At 34.8% G+C, this 19423-nt stretch overlaps 2 protein-coding genes across 3 annotated transcripts; both read right to left on the reverse strand.

Moving 5' to 3' along the window:
• Positions 1–2535: 2535 nt before the first annotated feature.
• Positions 2536–6669, reverse strand: LOC130746935 (uncharacterized). Of its 2 annotated transcripts, XM_057599727.1 has the most exons (7): positions 6264–6669; positions 5919–6083; positions 5603–5811; positions 4744–4966; positions 3821–3906; positions 3434–3525; positions 2536–3114 (listed from the first exon to the last, which is right to left on the reverse strand). In XM_057599727.1, the coding sequence occupies exons 2-7, from the start codon at positions 6012–6014 to the stop codon at positions 2870–2872; spliced, it is 951 nt and encodes a 316-aa protein (XP_057455710.1). In that variant the 5' UTR covers positions 6015–6083; positions 6264–6669; the 3' UTR covers positions 2536–2869. The 2 variants fall into 2 exon arrangements, with proteins under 2 accessions (XP_057455710.1, XP_057455709.1); XM_057599726.1 differs by having other exon boundaries at positions 5919–6669.
• A 2461-nt stretch (positions 6670–9130) lies between these two features.
• Positions 9131–16626, reverse strand: LOC130746936 (lysine-specific demethylase JMJ26-like). Its single transcript, XM_057599728.1, has 13 exons — positions 16169–16626; positions 15676–15779; positions 15485–15584; positions 15249–15393; positions 14694–14757; positions 13880–14615; positions 13047–13376; positions 12470–12841; positions 12211–12283; positions 12029–12114; positions 11181–11300; positions 9745–9803; positions 9131–9513 (listed from the first exon to the last, which is right to left on the reverse strand). Exons 1-13 carry the CDS (start codon positions 16529–16531, stop codon positions 9360–9362), a joined length of 2706 nt encoding a protein of 901 aa, XP_057455711.1. The 5' UTR covers positions 16532–16626; the 3' UTR covers positions 9131–9359.
• Positions 16627–19423: the final 2797 nt, after the last annotated feature.

Consider the following 19423-nt stretch of genomic DNA (forward strand, 5'->3'; position numbering starts at 1 on the left):
ATTTAAGAGTGAAAATGGAGAGAGAGTCAAATAAATGGCCCAGATTGGAAGTTCTCTTAGGAATAGTGATTTCTTGTCTTTCTTTTAAGGTGTAGTAGATGATATACTCAGATCTTTCTTTTTCATCTCATTAACACACGTTATTTGTATCTTTTTCTGCATTTTCTATCACATCATATATCATATCACTCATTTATCTTATTTATGAAGGTGGAGGTGAAATAGAGGTGTTAATATAACGTTATTTCAACTTATGCATGTTTGATTTATCTTCAGACTTGAGAATTGAGAGGACTCCTAATCACGTACGAAAATTCAGAGCTACTATTTACAACTCCCAAAATAAGGGATTATGCTCACACACTCGATTCTGCACCGAACAAGTTAAATCATTCTTGTGAATGAGACGTTAACATTGAGATTTTGAGTCCTGTCGGTGGAAATCCAATTTTTTTTTTTTTAGCTTTATCCTTTACCGTGTTCTGACTTCTGAGTTCTGAATTCTGATAGTTGAATATTTGTTTTTGTTCCTTTTAATTTTTACCCACTTGGATATTCTTCTAGATACCATAAGTTTTAAGTATCTTTTTTGATGCTTTAAGTTTTAAGTATCTGATTAGTATTAAAGTGCATATCACGCAACCTACTACTACTATTATTATTATCCCATGATCATAATAAAGTTAGCAAGATATATGGTGATAAATATAGCCAAATGTTCCAATGCCTAAGAATGTCCCACCACTAGGAATTTAAGTAAAGCTTTGATTTGATATACTAATTTAAGAGTAAAATACCCGTGTCAAGGATCTTAATTTGGGAACACTGACATGTGCCATTATGCCGGTGATCCAATCCAAGTTAGGTTGTGACATGATGAAATGAAATCTAAAGTGAAGTCCGAATAAGTCAAAGTGCCAAACAACTATTTGATGTCGATGCATTGACTTTGAGTACCAAAAGTTCATAACCCATGCGTTAGTGATTGCAAAGGTGATGGGTTTGTTGGTGGTTATTGGTTACCACTCTCAACTTTGATCATCTCTTTGCAATTGCATTACAAATTGATTGGCTTTCAAACTTTTTAAATAGATTTGTTGGTGGTTACAATTTGGGTGTCAGTTCAATATTGTAATGTCCCATTTAGGGGTTTTATTTTTCTCAAATTAGGCAACTTTTTAATATTAATATGAAAGTGGAAAACAATCTGTGTTGAGCACTGAAATTAATGGAGGTTGAGAACCCTTTGATGTCACTAAAGATGTCACTTAATTTTTTTTGCATAGCTCAAACGTAGGCTTGATTGTTTAAATCAAACACAAACTTAAGGACTAGCTCAAAATGCTAGTTGTGATGATCAGTTCAAAGTGCTTAAGGTCATCATAAACAATACAAATTATAAGTCTTTAGAGTAGCCTAGTGGACATATCTTCACACTTCGAGCACTTTCGCCTCCACAATTCAAATTATAAGTCTTAAGTTCAAAGTGCTCCAAATGCATCTCCAAAATACCACGCTGAATTGATGCTTCGTTATGAATTTAGGCCACGTTTGGATAAACAATTTAATTAAGCACTTATTTAATAAGTGTTTATTATATAAGAGCTAATGTTATAACTTACAAGTGCTTTAATTTATTAAGCTATTTGCGTTTAGAATTTAGATACACACATTAATAAGTTCTCCCAAATACTTTCATAAAAAAGTTCATGTTTTAAAATAAACTGTAAATAAATTCTTCCAAACGCACATTTAGACTACATGCATTAAAATCAATTCAAAATCAAGGCATCCAAGATCAACTTGAAAAAGTCCTTGAAGAAGTCCAAACCCTCAAGGCCAGTCAAACTACAAGCTCAAATGACTAGTTCAAATACAAGCTCAAATGACCAGTTTAAAATTAGAACAGAAAATGATGTTGTCCAAGCTTCTCCAATTTCCCATTCTCCTTCCTGCATGTACAATCAAACTCAGCATAAATTATCTGGTGCGTACAGAGAACAAAAGTAGGGAGATAATTATGCGGCTACCTAAAACCGCACTTGTATCTGGCACAATTAATGGGACAATTCATCAAATCAATTAACAACCTTTTTCCCTCCAAATTTTAGGTGAGGATCTTTATGCACCATTCACAAATCACAACCACTTACTTTGTTTTCAAAGGTTTTAATTAAATCGAATCCATGGGATATGTGGGATTATAGTCCGTTATTCTTTATTGGTCCACACTGAAATAAGCTCAGAGCTTGCATATCATGCATCACAGCTTAATTATCAACAATTCTCATTAAAGTTAAATAAACTGATTGCAGTAATTAATTCGCTCACCGGCAGATATTTGTAATAAGCGGTAAATTCATCATGAAATGTATTCTATTTTCACAAATAAGGATCAAATCTCTAAATTATGATTAAGAGACGAAGTGAGCAACCACTATATCATGACTCATGCTTAATGCAAATCAAGATATTGATTTTGTGATTGTTATCTATTTGTAAACAATAGTCAATAGCCATTGGCAAGTATGACACTTGCAGAAAAATTCAACCTCTCATCTCATCCGTTAACTATCATTGTCAATACGAAGTTATGAAAGTTCAAATTACTATGCTCACCTGACCTCTCTACATACAAATACCTCATGAGAAGAGGTTACTAAGAGTAGTCAATTAATGTGTTAACCAACCCCACAAGTTCTTGTCCTAAAATGCTCACAAGGGTTACACAACTACAATTCCTCATTCCCCACACTTACTCAAGAGCAGAGAAAAGAAGTGCAACTAATGGTCCAAGCAAAGGCCGAATCAATTTCTCGACATCTAGAAGCTACTTAGAGAAGTTTCTTCTCATCATTGATTTGTACGTTTAGCCATGCCGAATGCCCCTGAAGTAGTTGAAGTCATGATGCTGTTGAACCTTTAGTTGCTTTAACCATGAATCTGCCACGCTCAAGAGTGAAACTACCCTCTCTTGGTCCCTACCACAATGGCCTGAGATCCACACATTCCCTTGCATCTTGTACGTGGCCAGACCAAATGGGGGCAGGGAGATGCCTTCACCTTCCTTTCTCTTCTCGTGGGCTCCCTCAATGTCATCATCAAGGTCCATATCTGCACAAACATATCAGCAAAGTTTCCATTTTAGTGCATGTTCTTTTCTAGAATTTACAGTTTTCTTGGAGTAAAATTTTTCAAGATCATTGCCCTCCAACACCAAAAGTACAAAAAGTTAAAAGGCACAACATGCTTGGATATCAGTTGAGTTGAGTGTAGTGTAACATAAACTGACTTTTTTTCCAATCCAGTTCTCTTAACTTTTTGACTCAAAGTGAGTACTAATGTTCGTTAGCACTAGTTTCAACAGTTATCCAAACATAGTCATAGCAGATCCTCATGATTACTATAGGAGGGCAACATGGATAAGAAATACCTTGGAATGAAGATGAAAGTGTGTGGTAAGTGAGGAAGGATGTTGAAAGATCTTTAATTGTTCTTCCCATAGGGATATGATATATAGGATACCTGAAAACATCAACCATGAGTGGATTATTCATCAATTACGCTTAAACTCAATAGTACAAGGCCTAACATCAAGTGATGTATTAACTTAACCACCAGGACTAGAATTTTTAGTGGAAAAAGGACAAAAAGAAAACAGAGCATGTTCATGATGTAGCTATATAGCATGTTTGGATCATTTTTATTTTTCCTCAAAATGAATCACGGCATTCTGAAGCTTCTTTCAAAAATTAATTTTAGATTTAAAATAAATTATAGCAGAATTTCCAAATGTGCCTGTGATAAGAAAATTAATTACCAAGAAACTGCCATCCAACTTGCTGGTGAAAGATCAACGCTTTTAAGTGACATCAACCCTGGGAATCTTTCGGCTAACCCAGTAATCTGAAAGCAAGGAACCAATTGGTCAGTTATGCTAAAAGCCTAAAACTTCTTTTTAGCAAACTCCTAAATTAGTTAACATATTATCACATCTATGTTTTAATATTTTTTACATTGAATTCATTTCTCAAACATCTAATGCAATACCATGTTTGTCCTCACAAGTCTCAAAGGACTAAAACGGTAACATAGAAGATGAATTTGAACTATTTTGTATCTTTAATTGACTAATTATTAACAAACATTTTTTTGTTAAAGAAATCATAATGACACGCTAAGTTAATGAAAGATTAATTTAAGGAATCAAATCAATAAACCAAAGTTTTGGAAGAACATATGCTCAAGAAGTATAATAACTGATAATATATTTGAAAAAAATAGAAAAGGAAAGGGAATAGAATATCATGTAGACGTAGTGTTTCTATTTCCTGAAGATAAGATGGAGACAAAAAAAAAGAGTTTTCTGTATTCACATTGAAAGGTCAAAAGCCACAGTTTTCCTTTTATGGATAACTATCAAATAAAGAGTTTGGGAAATATCCATTAAATTAAAAAACAAACAAACATTCCCTAATCCTATGCCTTAATCTATGGGGCTCTCATCTTAATAGGAAGGTAGAATCAGAATATAGCTAATTGGATATAGATGAAGGACTTTCCATGCTTGAATAAAGGAAAAAAATATGAAGATTCATGTACCATTTTTTTGTGTAGACACCTAAATATAGGAATACAAGAGAGAGAAAAGTAATGTGATATGCGAATATGTGATTTTACTGTTTTGTAATGCATGGATCCGGGATTGCATTAGAAAATATGCAAAAGTAAGAAACTACACACCTTATCCATTAGAGGAACTCTTCCATAAGGAGTTGATCTTTCAAAATACTGGAAATAGAGGTGACCCAATCTGTCATTTTGGTGCCATAAACAATCCTGCTCAAACCCTCCTTCTTCTGATGAAGTTCCATCCCATCTCCATAGCTTATCACACTCACTCTCATCACTGTAAGAGTCACTGTAAGAATCCCTTGTCTCACATTCACCTAACTCAGTCTCTTCCCTGAAAAAACACATTCAAATTCATCATGCAATGATGCATCATTTTCCCGTGATAGATGTTCAATTAAAGGTTGCAGGCTACTAATTAACCATCAAAGCCTAGAAACATGCACATCATAATTAACAAAATCGCTCCTAAATAAATGAAAACAAAACCACCTCACATGCATCATAAAAGTTTGACCACATAAGAATTTTAAAACCAGATTTACTAGCATATTTGGACGGGCTTCTCTTTCCTCAAAATGCCAGAAGAACTGATTGAAGATTTGACGGTCTAAAATTAGTTGCGGTAAATTGGAGTTAAAAGATGAACTAATCTTAACCGTCTAATTCTTCAAATGCTATAATTTGATGACAGTAGTGACTACACCATTTTTTACTGCACCAAATCCAAATTAACTATGAAACTTCTCCCAATAAATGATTCTGGTTTAGAATCAATTGTAGAAAGTTTTACAAACATTTATCTATTATAGTAGGAAAAATATGAATATTAAATAAAAAAAATGGTTCACACACACTAGGGACATCAATGGAAACTAAAACTTTCAAGTTGAAACAAAAAGCCTTGATTTGATTAAATCTAGGAAAGATAATGATGATATCTTCATATGCATATATGTGTGAATTATACCTGAAGGTGTTGCTGGTGAATATTTGAATTGCAGAGAGGTAAGGCACATAGTACTGCACAAGTGTCTCCCCTTTGGCCAAGGTGATTGGAACTCCAGCTCCATAGACACTGCATTCATGGAAGCAATTCCATAGATCACCCAGAGTGAAATACTCAACTGCTTCTCTATTCCATGGATGCCATAAAGGGTTAAGCTTTCTAATATCATGCTGTCCCCAGAAAAAAAATTAAACCCAATTTAGTATAAAATAATCTTATTATCACATTGGAAATATGAAAACACATTGAATTTTTTGAAAAAAACAAAAAAAAAAACCTTTGGAAGAAACTGAGATGGCACCACAGGTGTGGTGCACCTTAGGAAGCAGTCAAGGTTAGACTTAGATTGCATTGACCCTTTATCCAAAATCATGGTATCACAGAAACAGAACAGAAACAGAGGGAAGAACTAAAGAGGAGTTTCAACTTCTTCTCTTCCAACCTTGAATACAATGAGAAGTATGGAGAATCCAGATCAGGGAAAAACAGAGGAGAAAAGTAAAAAGAAACAGAGAAAATAAAGACAGTTTGAGAAATTATTGGGATTGAAATTTTTTTGTTTCTTTCAAAGAAGAAGAAAGAGAATTGAGTCAAAGTCTTCTATTTATTGGCATTTAGATACCCATTTTCCCCCGCAAATTGCTCAATCTATCTGTTCAATCAACACCAATCTCTCTGTTTTTCTTTTTTTTTCTTGATAAGCACCAATCTCTCTGTTTTACATAAGGTGACTTGGCTAACAATGTTGCAAATTCCACACCACACTGTAACTAGGCTCAGAAATTGTTACGTGTCGAATGGCTACTTCTCTTTCCGTCGCTGTTAAACCAAGCCTTGAAGAAAACTTAATCCCCCTAACAAGACAAGCCAGAAGAAAAACAGAAACAAGCGAAAGTTGAAACAGAGGAAAGAGAAAACAGAGGATAGTGTGGGAATGTGATGGGAGAGACAAAGTTTCAGAAATATCCAAACAAGGAAGGGGAAGAAACTTTGGTTTCTAGAAACTGCGAATTCATGATGAAGTGCACCTCACGGGAAATCTATATATAACTATAAATTTGTGAAATGAAGAAAGAGAAATATATGAGAAATATATTACATGATGTGATAAAAAAAAGAAAATATATAAGAAGAAAATCAAATGAGATGGATAAAAAGATAGTTTAAATGAATCAAATCTATTGTATAAAGTATACTTATTATGGATTGGGTGCTCAAAACAATTTGCTACCAAGTCAAGGCAGAATACAAATTAAGTAAATATAATGAAGATTTCATTTTTCACGAGCTCTTAATTAAGTTTAAGAGCATGTTTATCCATCTATTCTTATTTTGGGTTCTTATTTCTTAGCTACTATATTAAGTGGGTCTAGGTCTATAAGTAACTTACAAGCGGTAATGATAATATCTTGTACTCGAATTGGTGACTCTTTTTTTTTAAGTAATGGCAAAGGGGACCGAAGTATGTCACTGAAGACTCTGCTGAGACAAAAAATACAAATAGGTTGTCAAGAACATAGAGGAGGTAGAATGGGTAATATTATGGATCGTACATGGGCAATAGTTGGAGTCTGTGGCTCTCCTAGGGTTTACTCATTCTGGATCCTGAGGAAGAGGATCAAGCTGACCTTTGCGAACAACTTGATCCACTATCTCCCTTCAATCATTTTGAGCGAGATGCTCTACACAATTTTTGCTCCAATTACAGGATTTTTTATTTTACTTTTGGTTAGATCTTATAGTATCCATATAATTTTGTTGGTGCAGTTGAATAAGATCATAAAATGTAATTTTTTAATCTAAGAACTGAGGAAGCAAAATTGCTTGCAGAAGCAACTAAACATTATTTTTAAGAATTAAAAACTTCAGTCTTTTTCAATGGGGAAAATATAAAGACCGATTCTTAACTTAAGAATCCAAAATAAGGAGGTGCTCTAACTAGATAAGGACCCACATATTCATTAATAATTTTTTTATTTTTAATATTAATTAAATTAAGTGTATGGAATTTTAGGATGATATGGTCTATTTGTAGAGCAACAACACTCAAAACATGTGGTGTATTCTAATTTGGCCTTCTAATTTTTATTCTTAAAATCTAAGTGAAAGTAATTATAATTTTATGCATAATACTACTCTTAAGTCTTAACTTAAAACAATGTTTTGGAAAGGGAAAAATATACTTGTGTACATATACTTAAAATAGCATTTTTATAAGCCGATTAAAGTTGTTTAAATTTGTACTTAGTATTAAAAGAATATTACATAATGTTTACTAGTTGTCGGTATTTTTTTTTGGGTTACATACGGAAGAAGACTAGTTGTCGGTATTTGAATATATTGAATTGGACATTAGATCTTACATATTTTTTAGAGTTTAATGGTTGTGCACTGTCCGTTTAAAGTGTTTGTATACATACGTCCAATGATTTGATGATACGTATTCAAAAGCATTTATGTTCAATTTTATTATAATTAAATTTAAAGTTTATTTTCTGATTTGGCGACTCATCATTGAATGCATGTGTAAAAAATATTTACACTTACGGTGTATTTCCATTAAATTCTATTTTTTAAAGCAAGCATCATGATATGAACTTTAGAGGAAATGAGACTAAATTATACAATATAAACTATTGACGATTCAAAAGGTCTAAGACAACTAGACAAGTTTTAGACCATATATAGAGTAGGAGGTAGGTTCACGTAATTAGCCCCAATTACACATTATTTTTTCGAGGAATAAAGCATGATACATTCTAACAACTTGATTTATAGAGATTTTTTTTTTACAAAACCCATTTGTGAATCATAAACGTGAGATCAAATCAACAAATATGAGACAATTAAGTTCTGGATTTTGATAAAAATCTCACCAAGGCTGGAAACATCTATTGCAGACAAATCAAATTTTGTCCCTTCTCTATTAAAAACTGAGATAATTCCCAAAAAGATCTACAATAAAAAAAACTTAGAGAAAACAGAGAGGCAAAGGAACAAAGAGACTATTATGAGTTTGTGGCTAAGAATGTTCTTGTGCCAGTGATTTTGTGCTCTATAGTTCCCCATCTGAAACTGATATTTTATTCATCCTTATCATAATGTTCAGTCATATGATTTGAGACTCTGTGCTTATCAAATATACTGTTCCCATAGCTGAGTGTCACATATGAGAGCGGAGAAAAGCCATTTAGAATCATGACTGATAGACTTTCCTGCACAAAGAAGTTTCCCCTATCTTTAGGCATTTGTCCCTGGTCATTTTCTTATCACAGTCATACCAGTTTTCTGAATCCAAAAAAGCATGAAGACAATCTTTGTGAATACTAGTCCACGCAAAACATAGAAAGCTCCATGAGGGAGGGCATGAGGTGCAATGGTTGTGAATACTGATAGGGAAGAGTTGGCCTAATATTTGGCAAATAAAACCTTGACCAACAATGAAGAATCAATTTTCGACTTAAAATACAGTTTATAAAAACAATAAACTAACAGGATTCAAGTTTCTAATTGAATTATCATGTTCTGGACGTGGCACAGTATGAAGTTTCCTTGAATATGGTTTTTCTTCACTCAAGACTCAACATAACTAGGCAGAAAATGTCAACAAAAATCATGACATCAAATAAGCAATGCATAGAATTTCATCGTTTATACATTCAGAAGTTACAAAATGTACAATGTTAGTAACGTCATCTAACATTAAACTTAAATTAACCTATGTTGCATTCTCTTCATCTCCATGACCCAAGGGCCTCATCCTCCGAGAATAAACCTTCAAAGCAGGCTTCTCTTCATCTTCATGCCCCAAGGGCCTCGTCCTCCGAGAATAAACCTTCAAAGCAGGCGTCTCTTTGATCCCAAGACACGATCTGTAAAATAAACATAAAATCAAGACAAATCTTAAATCAGCAGCCCAAAGAACATAATAAAATGTTTGTGTATAAGCATAATTCAACAGTGCTATTGTAGCCAAGGTATAATGTATTTATAATGTTTTGGTTTCACAATTTTCACGTTTATTCAGAAACAAGCATGCTACTACTACCTAATGATATTATCAATGTTCATACTCCAAGAACCTGAAGTTTGCAGTCACTAACCTTGCATTCTTCAACTTTTCGACCACATCAATCATAGCATGCACAGTCATTTTCTTCACCTGTTTCAGAAGCAGCAACAATCAGGCAAAACTAATTTTACATAAATTCCCAATAAGAGACTATTGACATGACAACACAAGTACACAACACAATTGTTAAAGGCTCACAATCAAAGCTTCAAAATACTAAAAATTCATGTCCCAATTAGAGCTTTTAGTGATCAGCAGCAGAAAGAGTGACAAATTACATACCCTCACCCAAGAACTTACTCATAGACTTCAAATAAGCAGAAGGTTTAGTTAACTTAGCTTCACCTTTCAACCACCTTTTCTGTCCTACCACTTCCATCTTCATATGATAAGATCACAAAAGTTTGCACTAACTTCACTAAGAGAAGCCAACGTTCCAGCCCTAGAACCAAATCAGCTCCCACCCAAACCAAACAAGAAAAAATCCTACTCAATTTTCAGTCCTTGAACCAATAACACCACTGCATACACCTTGGCACTTAATTTTATGCCCATCTCCAACTTCTACAAAGTAAGATGTTATGGATGTAAGTAATTGCAATTGTTGCACCAAATCCAATGAAATAAGGTTGTGAGGTGTTCCACAATCCAGCAAAACCACCACCTTTCATCATTGATTGTGCCCCAAGCCATAAAAGATCTTCTAGTAGTCAAACCTACTATACTTTACAATTGAGCCTCCATAACCTCATCTTCATTACCTCATATCTCCTTTTCTGCTAAGTTCTCCACTTGCATCTCTTCACCAAATAATATAACTTGGTATTGCTTATTCTCACAAACATGGGTCGAACAATATTTTTCCTCGCAAATAGTGATTTTTTTCTTCAATTAACTGGGACTGCTTCGTCATTGCCAATAAGAGGCTTAAACAACCTTAATTTAGCTTCTATACCCTCCTTCAATCCATTTAGAAAAATATCCATTAAATACGCTTCATCCAACCCTTTGATTGAAGCAGCATGTTTTTCAAATTCTTCCACATACTCCACCACCAAATTGATTTTGTTTCAACTTAAATAAAGCTGAAAAAGAATAGTGAATAGAAGTAGGTCCAAACCTTTCTACAATTGCTTCCTTAAACATATCCCTAGTTATAGAGTATTCCCTTCCAAAGCAACCATAATTGCTTTCATCTTCTGCACCTCAATTGCTCACCTAGTTCAATTCATATATCTATCAATCACCTTGGTCTAGATGGTTAGACAGGTTCAACTCAACAGTTTAATACTGATTGGGAACAATTACTCTCATTGAAAGCCTCAAAAACCTATATTCTTTTAGTAGGTCTAGTTCAAATCCTAGGAAAGCTATCGATTTATAATTCAAATCTAATAACAAGTAGCACAAAACAGTCATCAGGACAGAAGATGCTATTTCACAGAACAATAAAGCAATCTGCCATACCTCCAATTTATCCTCGGTCGACCTGTGATTTATCGGAAGTGTGCGAAACTCTTCTGTCAAACGGAAGCACTCCCCCAGATTTTCAGGAGAAACAAAATCAAGTGCTACCTTGATGCATGACTACAAAAGGAAGATTCATATCATTGACACTTACATGGAGAACATTTCAATCCTTACTTGAAATAAAAGCAACGCCAAGGAAAGTGAGAAAATTCAGTCTGATTGTAGTAGAAAAAGAGACAATTTCATTTTTGTATCAAATCACAGCGCAGGGCCTAATAGACTGCTAAGCTCTAACTACCTTAAGAGTTACCAGACCTACATTCTGCGGAGTAGCATAATCAGCTACGTTAATCTATTACACTGATTTCCATAGACGACAAATATGTTTACACACACTGTATGAGCTGCACACAGCTCAAACACTCATTTGCACAATTCAAACAATCACTAGTGCATTCACTACAATTAAATACACAGTACAATTACATAAACTCAAGTACATATTCTAATATTCCTCCCTAAAACTTAAGGTGGGTGATTAAGTGAGGACTTAAATACACAGTACATCTTATGCCACAGGATCTCCAAACAAGACAAAGGTCTTGATCCTCTACATATAATTTGAAGCTGACACCGACCCCTTCTTTGGAGTTAGTCCACATGTTAGAAAATAATAATGAGCACAAGATGATTCAATGGGTGCTGCTGAATTTAAGATATTGGGATACGACACAATACTATCATAGTATGTCAGAATCAATACAATAATAGTAGACAACGTACTCTCGCACTTACTTGGCAAACACTTAAACATCAAAGATGAAATAAATTCACAATGTAAATACCTTTAGATTTCTGACTTGGTGAGGACAACCAGCTGGAATAAAAACAGCATCTCCTAGCTTCTGGACAAAAGTCCAGGGCTCAATTCCTACAAGATATCATACAAAGGTACAGGTCAATGTATCAAACGACACCTCTCCCAAACAAAGTAGAAATTTCAAAAAAATAATACTAAGTTACTAACCATACTCTTCCTTAAGCTTCTTCTTGTGCTCCACAGTGAGATAAAAGGTCTGATCATGGATGGGATGAATAACCTACATTACCATACATACAATATGTCATTCAGGTAAAATCATACATGCATAATGTGTGAGTGACTATAGAACACAACAGTATGCTCCCACAAGTAAAACCACTAAATAGGAACCAAGCTTTATTAATGACTCAAGTTAACAAGGAGCATCTAGATATATAAAGGAAAATCATCTTACTAATTTTACCTTGTTTACAGGACTGCAATGGACATGCCTGAACTCTCTGAAATGCTTTTTTAAATACTCCTGCAACTTAGGTACATCTTGTCTCCTAAAAATGTCCCAAAGTGCACCTTCTGAAGCATCCCCCTGAACCAATATACCACATTCATCTTTCATTGTCACTTTCCCATCACCTAGTTCACTTGTATTTCCCTTGTCTAAAGCATTTATGATAGAAGATGTATTATCAGGCATGTCAACATTAGTTTCTCCGTCCTCAACATCTCCAAGTAGCTCCTTTTTGTCTTGCTCAAGGTGGCTTCGCATCAGATTTTCAATAGCACTAGTGCACTTAGGTTTCAATTTGACTTCAGTAATATGAGTCAACACATTTACCTAGAAAAGGAAGATCAAAGAAAAAGATAATGTATTTTTCTCATTCAAGAGTACACACTTAGACCCACACAAAGCAATAAACAGAATAGATAACTGCCATAGCTAGCACAGACTACAAATTATACATCCTACCAAACTATGCAATATGCATTTTATGATACTCTCTTAAAAAATAACAAAAATCAAATAAGAAATGGAAACATACAGCATCAGACATATCGCAATGAAGCTTAGTCACGGAATCACCACGCCCAAGCTCCTGAGCAAATCCATACGCAATATATGTTTTAGGTCCCATGTCAGGCTTTATAAAATCCTGGGGCAACTTCACAGCCAGGTTAAGAGCACCTATGTAAGGATCTGCATATTCTTTAAATGGCAAAGAAGATATAAATTCAGCACAATGGCGGGGTAAACGCTCCTCAAATAAGTTACTAGGAGGCCAATCTTTTAATTTCAATATTTGAGGCCAATCAAGCCAATCTTCACGACCGTCTTTATACCCAGTAAAGAATTGGTGGATATTAATCTCTACCTGCAATTATTCAACAACTCAATAAAATGCAGAAATACCGTTAAAAAAATTCACATATCAAGTAAAAGTCTGGGTGCCCATTTTCCTTGATCTCAGCTGAGAATTAGTGTGACTATTGTCAATGGAACTCTACTGGGTTAATGTGCATGACCTGAATCTTGATTAGGAAATATTTTAGGTTTATTTGGAATCTTTGATTTTGTACAGCTGCATCACTTTCTAGTTGTTTTACATCCAAGTAATTTGTTCATTGTTAGGATCTAATTATTATATGTAATAATTGGATCCTAACATTCATGTTGTTAAGCTATTGAACAAATAGAATTTCTGGAATTTGTCCTGTTCCTAACAATGAACAAAATTACTTGGATGTAAAACAATAAATTTTTTCACTTCTCACAATAGGATTTGTCCTGTTAGAAACGAGCTTCATGAGAATGAAGGTAAACAATAGAATTTCTGGAAAAATCCCTCCAAGATCAAGATTTAGAAATTGAACAAACCTGACACAAATCTAAGCAATCAATTGCAACCACATCCAAATGTTGTTGACTGAGCTTAGTATTAGTTTTCTGACGAAATGCACGCCACATGACAAATGGTTCCCAGCTTAAACCAGATGAACGTTCTAGCACATTGCTGACAATTACAGGCTCCCCTTTGCTCCAATGAGATTGAAAATGTCTTAAATCCTCCTTCTGTAGATCTACAGCCCTAGGAGTGTATAAAAAGTTGTCAATGGAATCTTCACGAGAAGCTGCCTTCCTCATATAAGTATATTCATCATCTGTGTTTCTATCAAGTTTCAAGCAAGAACAGCAGTTATCAAAAGTCTCTCCAGCAACCTTATATGCTTCCGCTAGTTCTTCAGCTTTACATACTAGTTCAGAGATGGAACACAGAAAACGTATGCTTCTCAGTTCAAGAAAACCATGGTTACTCTCATGATTGGATTGTGGACAGGGAATGCTACCATCCTTGTGAGCATGCCAACCAGATCTTGACCATTGACGAATTTTTGTGTTGGCATCCGCAACTGATATATTTTCTATTACCTCTTTATTTTCTTTTATACCATGCAAATAACCTTGACCTCGGAGGACAAACTCCAACTCAACCGGATCTGCACCACCAAGAAGCTGCCCATTACGAAGCTCACGGCAGCAAATAAGACAAAGATCAAACGAGCATTTCGTACAGCTTCTGTGGTAATCAAATATTGACGTCTTGCAGTTATCACTACAAAAGAATGTTGAGTCAACAACTAAATAATATAAGGATACTGAAAAAACAAAAAGAAAACAGACGAATCCCAACCAGAAAATGCGCTCTTTTTTAGAGTATTCTGCCTCTTTTACTTTTAGCTCTGAGCTTGAGAGCCCTGTAGTAAATGAGATACAAACTCAACTATATACTGCAACAGCGCATGCAATAATAGTAGTATAAAGCAGGATAGCAAGTAGGTAAGTAATCCAAAACCCAAGAAGAGAAATAGAGCACTAATGTCTGAAATAAAGAATCAAAACCCACCAATTAATTGCAAAACAAAACCACATTAATAAGAGAACAAAAAACTATAAGAAATGGGTTGCAACAGTCATGCTGTGAAAAAGCCAATAGTTTATCAAAACTTATAAGACAGTCAATTGTTTCCCTGTTGCAGTCTTCATTCAGGATGATGCAAAGGGATTCATGGAATCACTTATAATAAACAAACAACTCTTTTTCTTATTTGTAGCATGATTGAGAAGTACTGGAATACAAATCCACTAATCTTAAACTTGTGCATCAGTATCATTTTCATGACTAATCTACAAACAACATGGATCGATCCGTGAATAACTCTGCTGAAACTTATTAAGGAAAAAATACCTTGTCTCTTAGCTTCTATCTTCTTCTCTATAATTTGTTCTTCATCCAGCTGTTTTAAATACGGCAGAAGACATTTCAGCATATACTTACTGAGCTCAACCTTGTCACCTTCTTCTTCGTTGGTATTTTCTTTACTCTTCAGTTTCTACACAAACCAAATTATCTCATTCAAATTTACAATATTTACAATACATATATAAAATCATCATATATATAAAAGGGAGGGAGAAACTGACTTGAAGAAGTTCATCGGACCGCATGCATGTTTTGCAATTGCAATTACCACGGCATACAGGACATTTCTCAGCAACATCCTCCTCTTTCAAGTGAGGATACCTAACAAAAATTATTAAAAACAGACAACATTAATCTAGATCATCCAATGAAGAAAAATAAAGTAAAAGAGATCAGGCATATTAAGTTATACCAATGTTCCAAGCAGGGGTAGCAAAATCTTTTCCGGTTACATTTCGTGCACCTCACAACCGGGCCCTTATCATTTCTCTGACATTGATGGCACATTAAGGACTCCTGTTGCCAAACAGTAACATTAAAGAAATTAGAAGCTATTTACCTGTTTCAATGCAAAATCAAAGAGCACTCATTGGAGCTTATTTACCACATTTTCTAGTAGATAAGCTCCAATAAGCTCTAATAAGCTCTAATAAGCCCATTTCCAAATGGCCTCATCATATTCACATCCATATCCATATCAGGCTTGTTAATAGCTTCCGCAATAGCGCCTTGGGAGTTCACCGCTAGTCCACTATTCACTGCTATTGCGGTTATTATTCGCTATTTGTCGCAATTGCGCTCGAAATAACCTTTTTTGGGCTTGCCACTACGCTACGCTATCCGCCATTAACAACACTGATCCATATACAATACAATACAATAAATGATCAGATAGATGGTGTCACCTTAGAATCTCTCTTGTTGATTTTGTGCACTTCTGGTTTGTTGACTATACGACGCTTCCGAAACTGATAGGAACCCCCTGGAATGCTGATTCCTTCAGGACTTATAGGGTTCTGATCATCAGTTTCTTCAACCTTTGCCTTAGAACTAGAACCATCTTCTTTAATGACCTTTCTTCTTCTCTTAGGACCTCGCTTATTCAATTTTTGATCCCCGCCACTGCCGCTATCGCTATCATCCATCTCAATTATCTTACTCTTTGGTCTGCCTGAGCGTCTCTGCTGCTCCGTTACCCTCCCACCACCATTCTGATCATCACCCAGAACTTGTGGTGTTTCTTGCCCCTTCTTCCTTCCACGCGCCATGTAGAAAGGAAGGAACTTTTTGTAGCTTCCTGAACAAGTTAGCAGAAAACAAAGAGATTGAAACCAGAATCTGAGTAAAAGGTTAAAAATTTGGGTTATGAACTTATGATCAAGTTTTGGGGAAAAGAAATAGGAAAACCCTAATTAGGTTTCAAATTTACCGCCAACATTAAATTTCAAATTTACTGATATTATTTTTTATTCTTATTTACTATTTGAAAATATATTTTACCATTTTTATCATTTCGATTCAAACGTGCTTATCTAAAAATCTCCGAATTCAACGACCATGAATAATATTTTTCTATATATATTCAAATAATTTTTAATTAAAAAGATGTTAATATGCAACTTGATTTTCAATTTAGAAATGTATTTAACGATTTGACTTATGATCAGAATATTTTTATAAAGAAAATAATTCAAATAATTTTTAATTAAAAAATGTTAATATGCAACTTGATTTTCAATTTAGAAATGTATTTCACGATTTGACTTATGAAGAGAATATTTTCATGAAGAAAATAATGAGAATATTTAAATTTTGAATTGAGTATCATTTTAATTGGATAATTAAGAAAATATTGGATATCATCTAGTCAACTATTAATTATAATTGAGGATCATTGGGGTTGTCTAAATGACTCATGATAAAGTTTGGGTTAAATAATCCATCATCCAATTACATTGGAGATAAGTGAGTTGGAAAACTTATCTCCAATGTGATTAGATGATGAGTTATTTAACTCAAACTTTATCATGGGTCATTTAGACAACCCCTCATTTTAATAGCATTTTTTTAACCAGGAACTGCTGGGCGGAGCCGGGGTGGCTTACCGGTGCTTCGCGCCCCTGAATCTTTTCGATATTTATTTTGATCCTATTTATTTTTTTCTTCTAGCCCCGGTGATAATTAATATATTTTACAAGTTAGAACAAATCATTCAATAGTCAATGGCGTAGAGGTTTGCACATTAATGTTTCTTTTCTTAGTCATGGGTTCGAATCTCCAAAAAGGCTATAAAAACGGTTAAATGTTGGGAATGAGAATCGAACCTCCTACTCCTATGTTAAACTGTGTTAGAAGAACTTCATTTGCAAAATTGACAATTTTATATATTTATACACAAAACTAATATCATAATTGGTCACATTCTCAATCGATTTACACATATGTTTTTCTAAGGATTTACACATATCGAAACATTTGAATTATTGTTTGATAAAATTATAGCCTCTTTAAATAAAATTATTAAAAAAGGCTTTTAATAATTTTAAGTTTATGCATAAGTTTTTAAGTTTTGTCTCTGTAGTTAGACATCAGTAAACGACATAAATAAAAATAATTGGATCGAGGCAATAAGGCTTTTAATGAGGAATTTTCAATATCTTTTCAAATCACTTTTCAAAAATCGATCAAATTATTCCTTAAGTTTCAAAAGCGATTTATTACTCCATTTTAGTAATCTTTCAAAAACCTTATCATTTTCCAACTAACAATATCCAAATTAAAACGACGGTTATTACGATAACAATAATATAAATAATATCGCGAATAAAAACCTAGTTAAAATCGCTAGCACAGAGTTCAAAATTCAAACCGACGGTAGAAAAGATTCAAAATTTAAAGACGACAATTGTTCAAAGGATTCTGCTTGCACGCTTGGACATACGCTCGATCATCTCTTTTCGAAGGGACTCTATCCTCTTTGTGAGCCGACCTCTCCTAGTACGTGCGGTTCGAGGACGAACCAAGCGGAAGTTTGTGGGGCTGTGAGGCCCTTAGCTGACGAGGGCGAGGATTGATCACCTTCTATGTGGAGGGACGCACCACACCCGAAGAAGAGGTATTCTGAGACTGTGTAGGGATGGACTATACAGTTGAGAGGGCATAAAAGATTTGATTGTACTACTCATAACAACAAATTGCAACTTCTTTTCGGGGGCCCGACTCATAAGAACTTCTTGGTTAAGTGTGGTTGCCTTGGAGTTAGGGGTGTACAAAGGACGGGTTGGGACGGGTTTTGGTTAACCCTAACCCGGCCCTAAATATTGACCGGGTCAATTCTTAGACCCTAACCCGTCCCTAGACCCGAAGCAACCCGACAATATGCGGGTCCAACTTAGGACGGGTCTATGTAGGACGGGACCGGGTTGGCCCGAGGGACAATAAATCTAAGAGTATTTGATACTAATTGTAAAATTTAAAGATAATAACATACTAAAAGAGTTATAAGTGAGAACTATTTTTTAGAAGAAAGAACTTGAAATTATCCAATTCTTGCATAATCTATGCCATAATCTATTGCACTTGAGAGGTTCACATTTTGTTTGATATATTTGCACGTGTCACTCATTTTGTTTGATCTCTCTTCACTTGTCTCACATGTGCATTACATGATTTTCTCTTATTAAAGCATGAAAGTGTCCATCTTTTGACCAACGTTTATTTAATTCATAAGTTAGATATTAAACATTTTCATCTCATCCACATGGTAAGATAAATTTGAGCACCATCTATCACATTTTGACCATTATAACAAATTGAAATCTTGTAAAATGTATATGTGGGACGGGCCGGGTGGCCTGAGTGCCAACCCGAACCCGACCCGACCCGAAGCCGGATAACTCTATGATCAACCCTAACCCGACATCTTTTAATGATCGGGCCGGGTTCAACCCGGCCCTAAAGGTTTGGGCCGGGACGGGTTGGCGGGTAGGGCCGGGTCTTGTACACCCCTACTTGGAGTAATATTATGATGGGTTACCTCTTGGGAAGTTTTCCTAGGAAGTACGCGAATGAGAACAAAGCGACTGAAAAGACTCGTGTTGTTACCGTGAGATCAATCGTCAGATTGGGATGTTACAGGACACATCCAGTTAATTGTAACC

The sequence above is a fragment of the Lotus japonicus genome, chromosome 3 (genome assembly GCF_012489685.1).
Source record: "Lotus japonicus ecotype B-129 chromosome 3, LjGifu_v1.2".
In the NCBI taxonomy this organism is placed as follows: Eukaryota; Viridiplantae; Streptophyta; class Magnoliopsida; order Fabales; family Fabaceae; genus Lotus; species Lotus japonicus.

Excerpts from the sequence above, each read along its gene's own strand:
- LOC130746935 (XM_057599727.1), bottom strand. The coding sequence starts at position 6,014 with ATGATTTTGGATAAAGGGTCAATGCAATCTAAGTCTAACCTTGACTGC. Across the intron at positions 3,526-3,820 it reads AGTTGGATGGCAGTTTCTTG|GTATCCTATATATCATATCC; the intron begins GTAATTAATTTT and ends TGATGTTTTCAG. Across the intron at positions 3,115-3,433 it reads ACTTTCATCTTCATTCCAAG|ATATGGACCTTGATGATGAC; the intron begins GTATTTCTTATC and ends ATGTTTGTGCAG.
- LOC130746936 (XM_057599728.1), bottom strand. The coding sequence starts at position 16,531 with ATGGCGCGTGGAAGGAAGAAGGGGCAAGAAACACCACAAGTTCTGGGT. Across the intron at positions 12,284-12,469 it reads ATTGCAGTCCTGTAAACAAG|GTTATTCATCCCATCCATGA; the intron begins GTAAAATTAGTA and ends ATGGTAATGTAG. Across the intron at positions 9,804-11,180 it reads CGACCGAGGATAAATTGGAG|GTGAAGAAAATGACTGTGCA; the intron begins GTATGGCAGATT and ends CTTCTGAAACAG.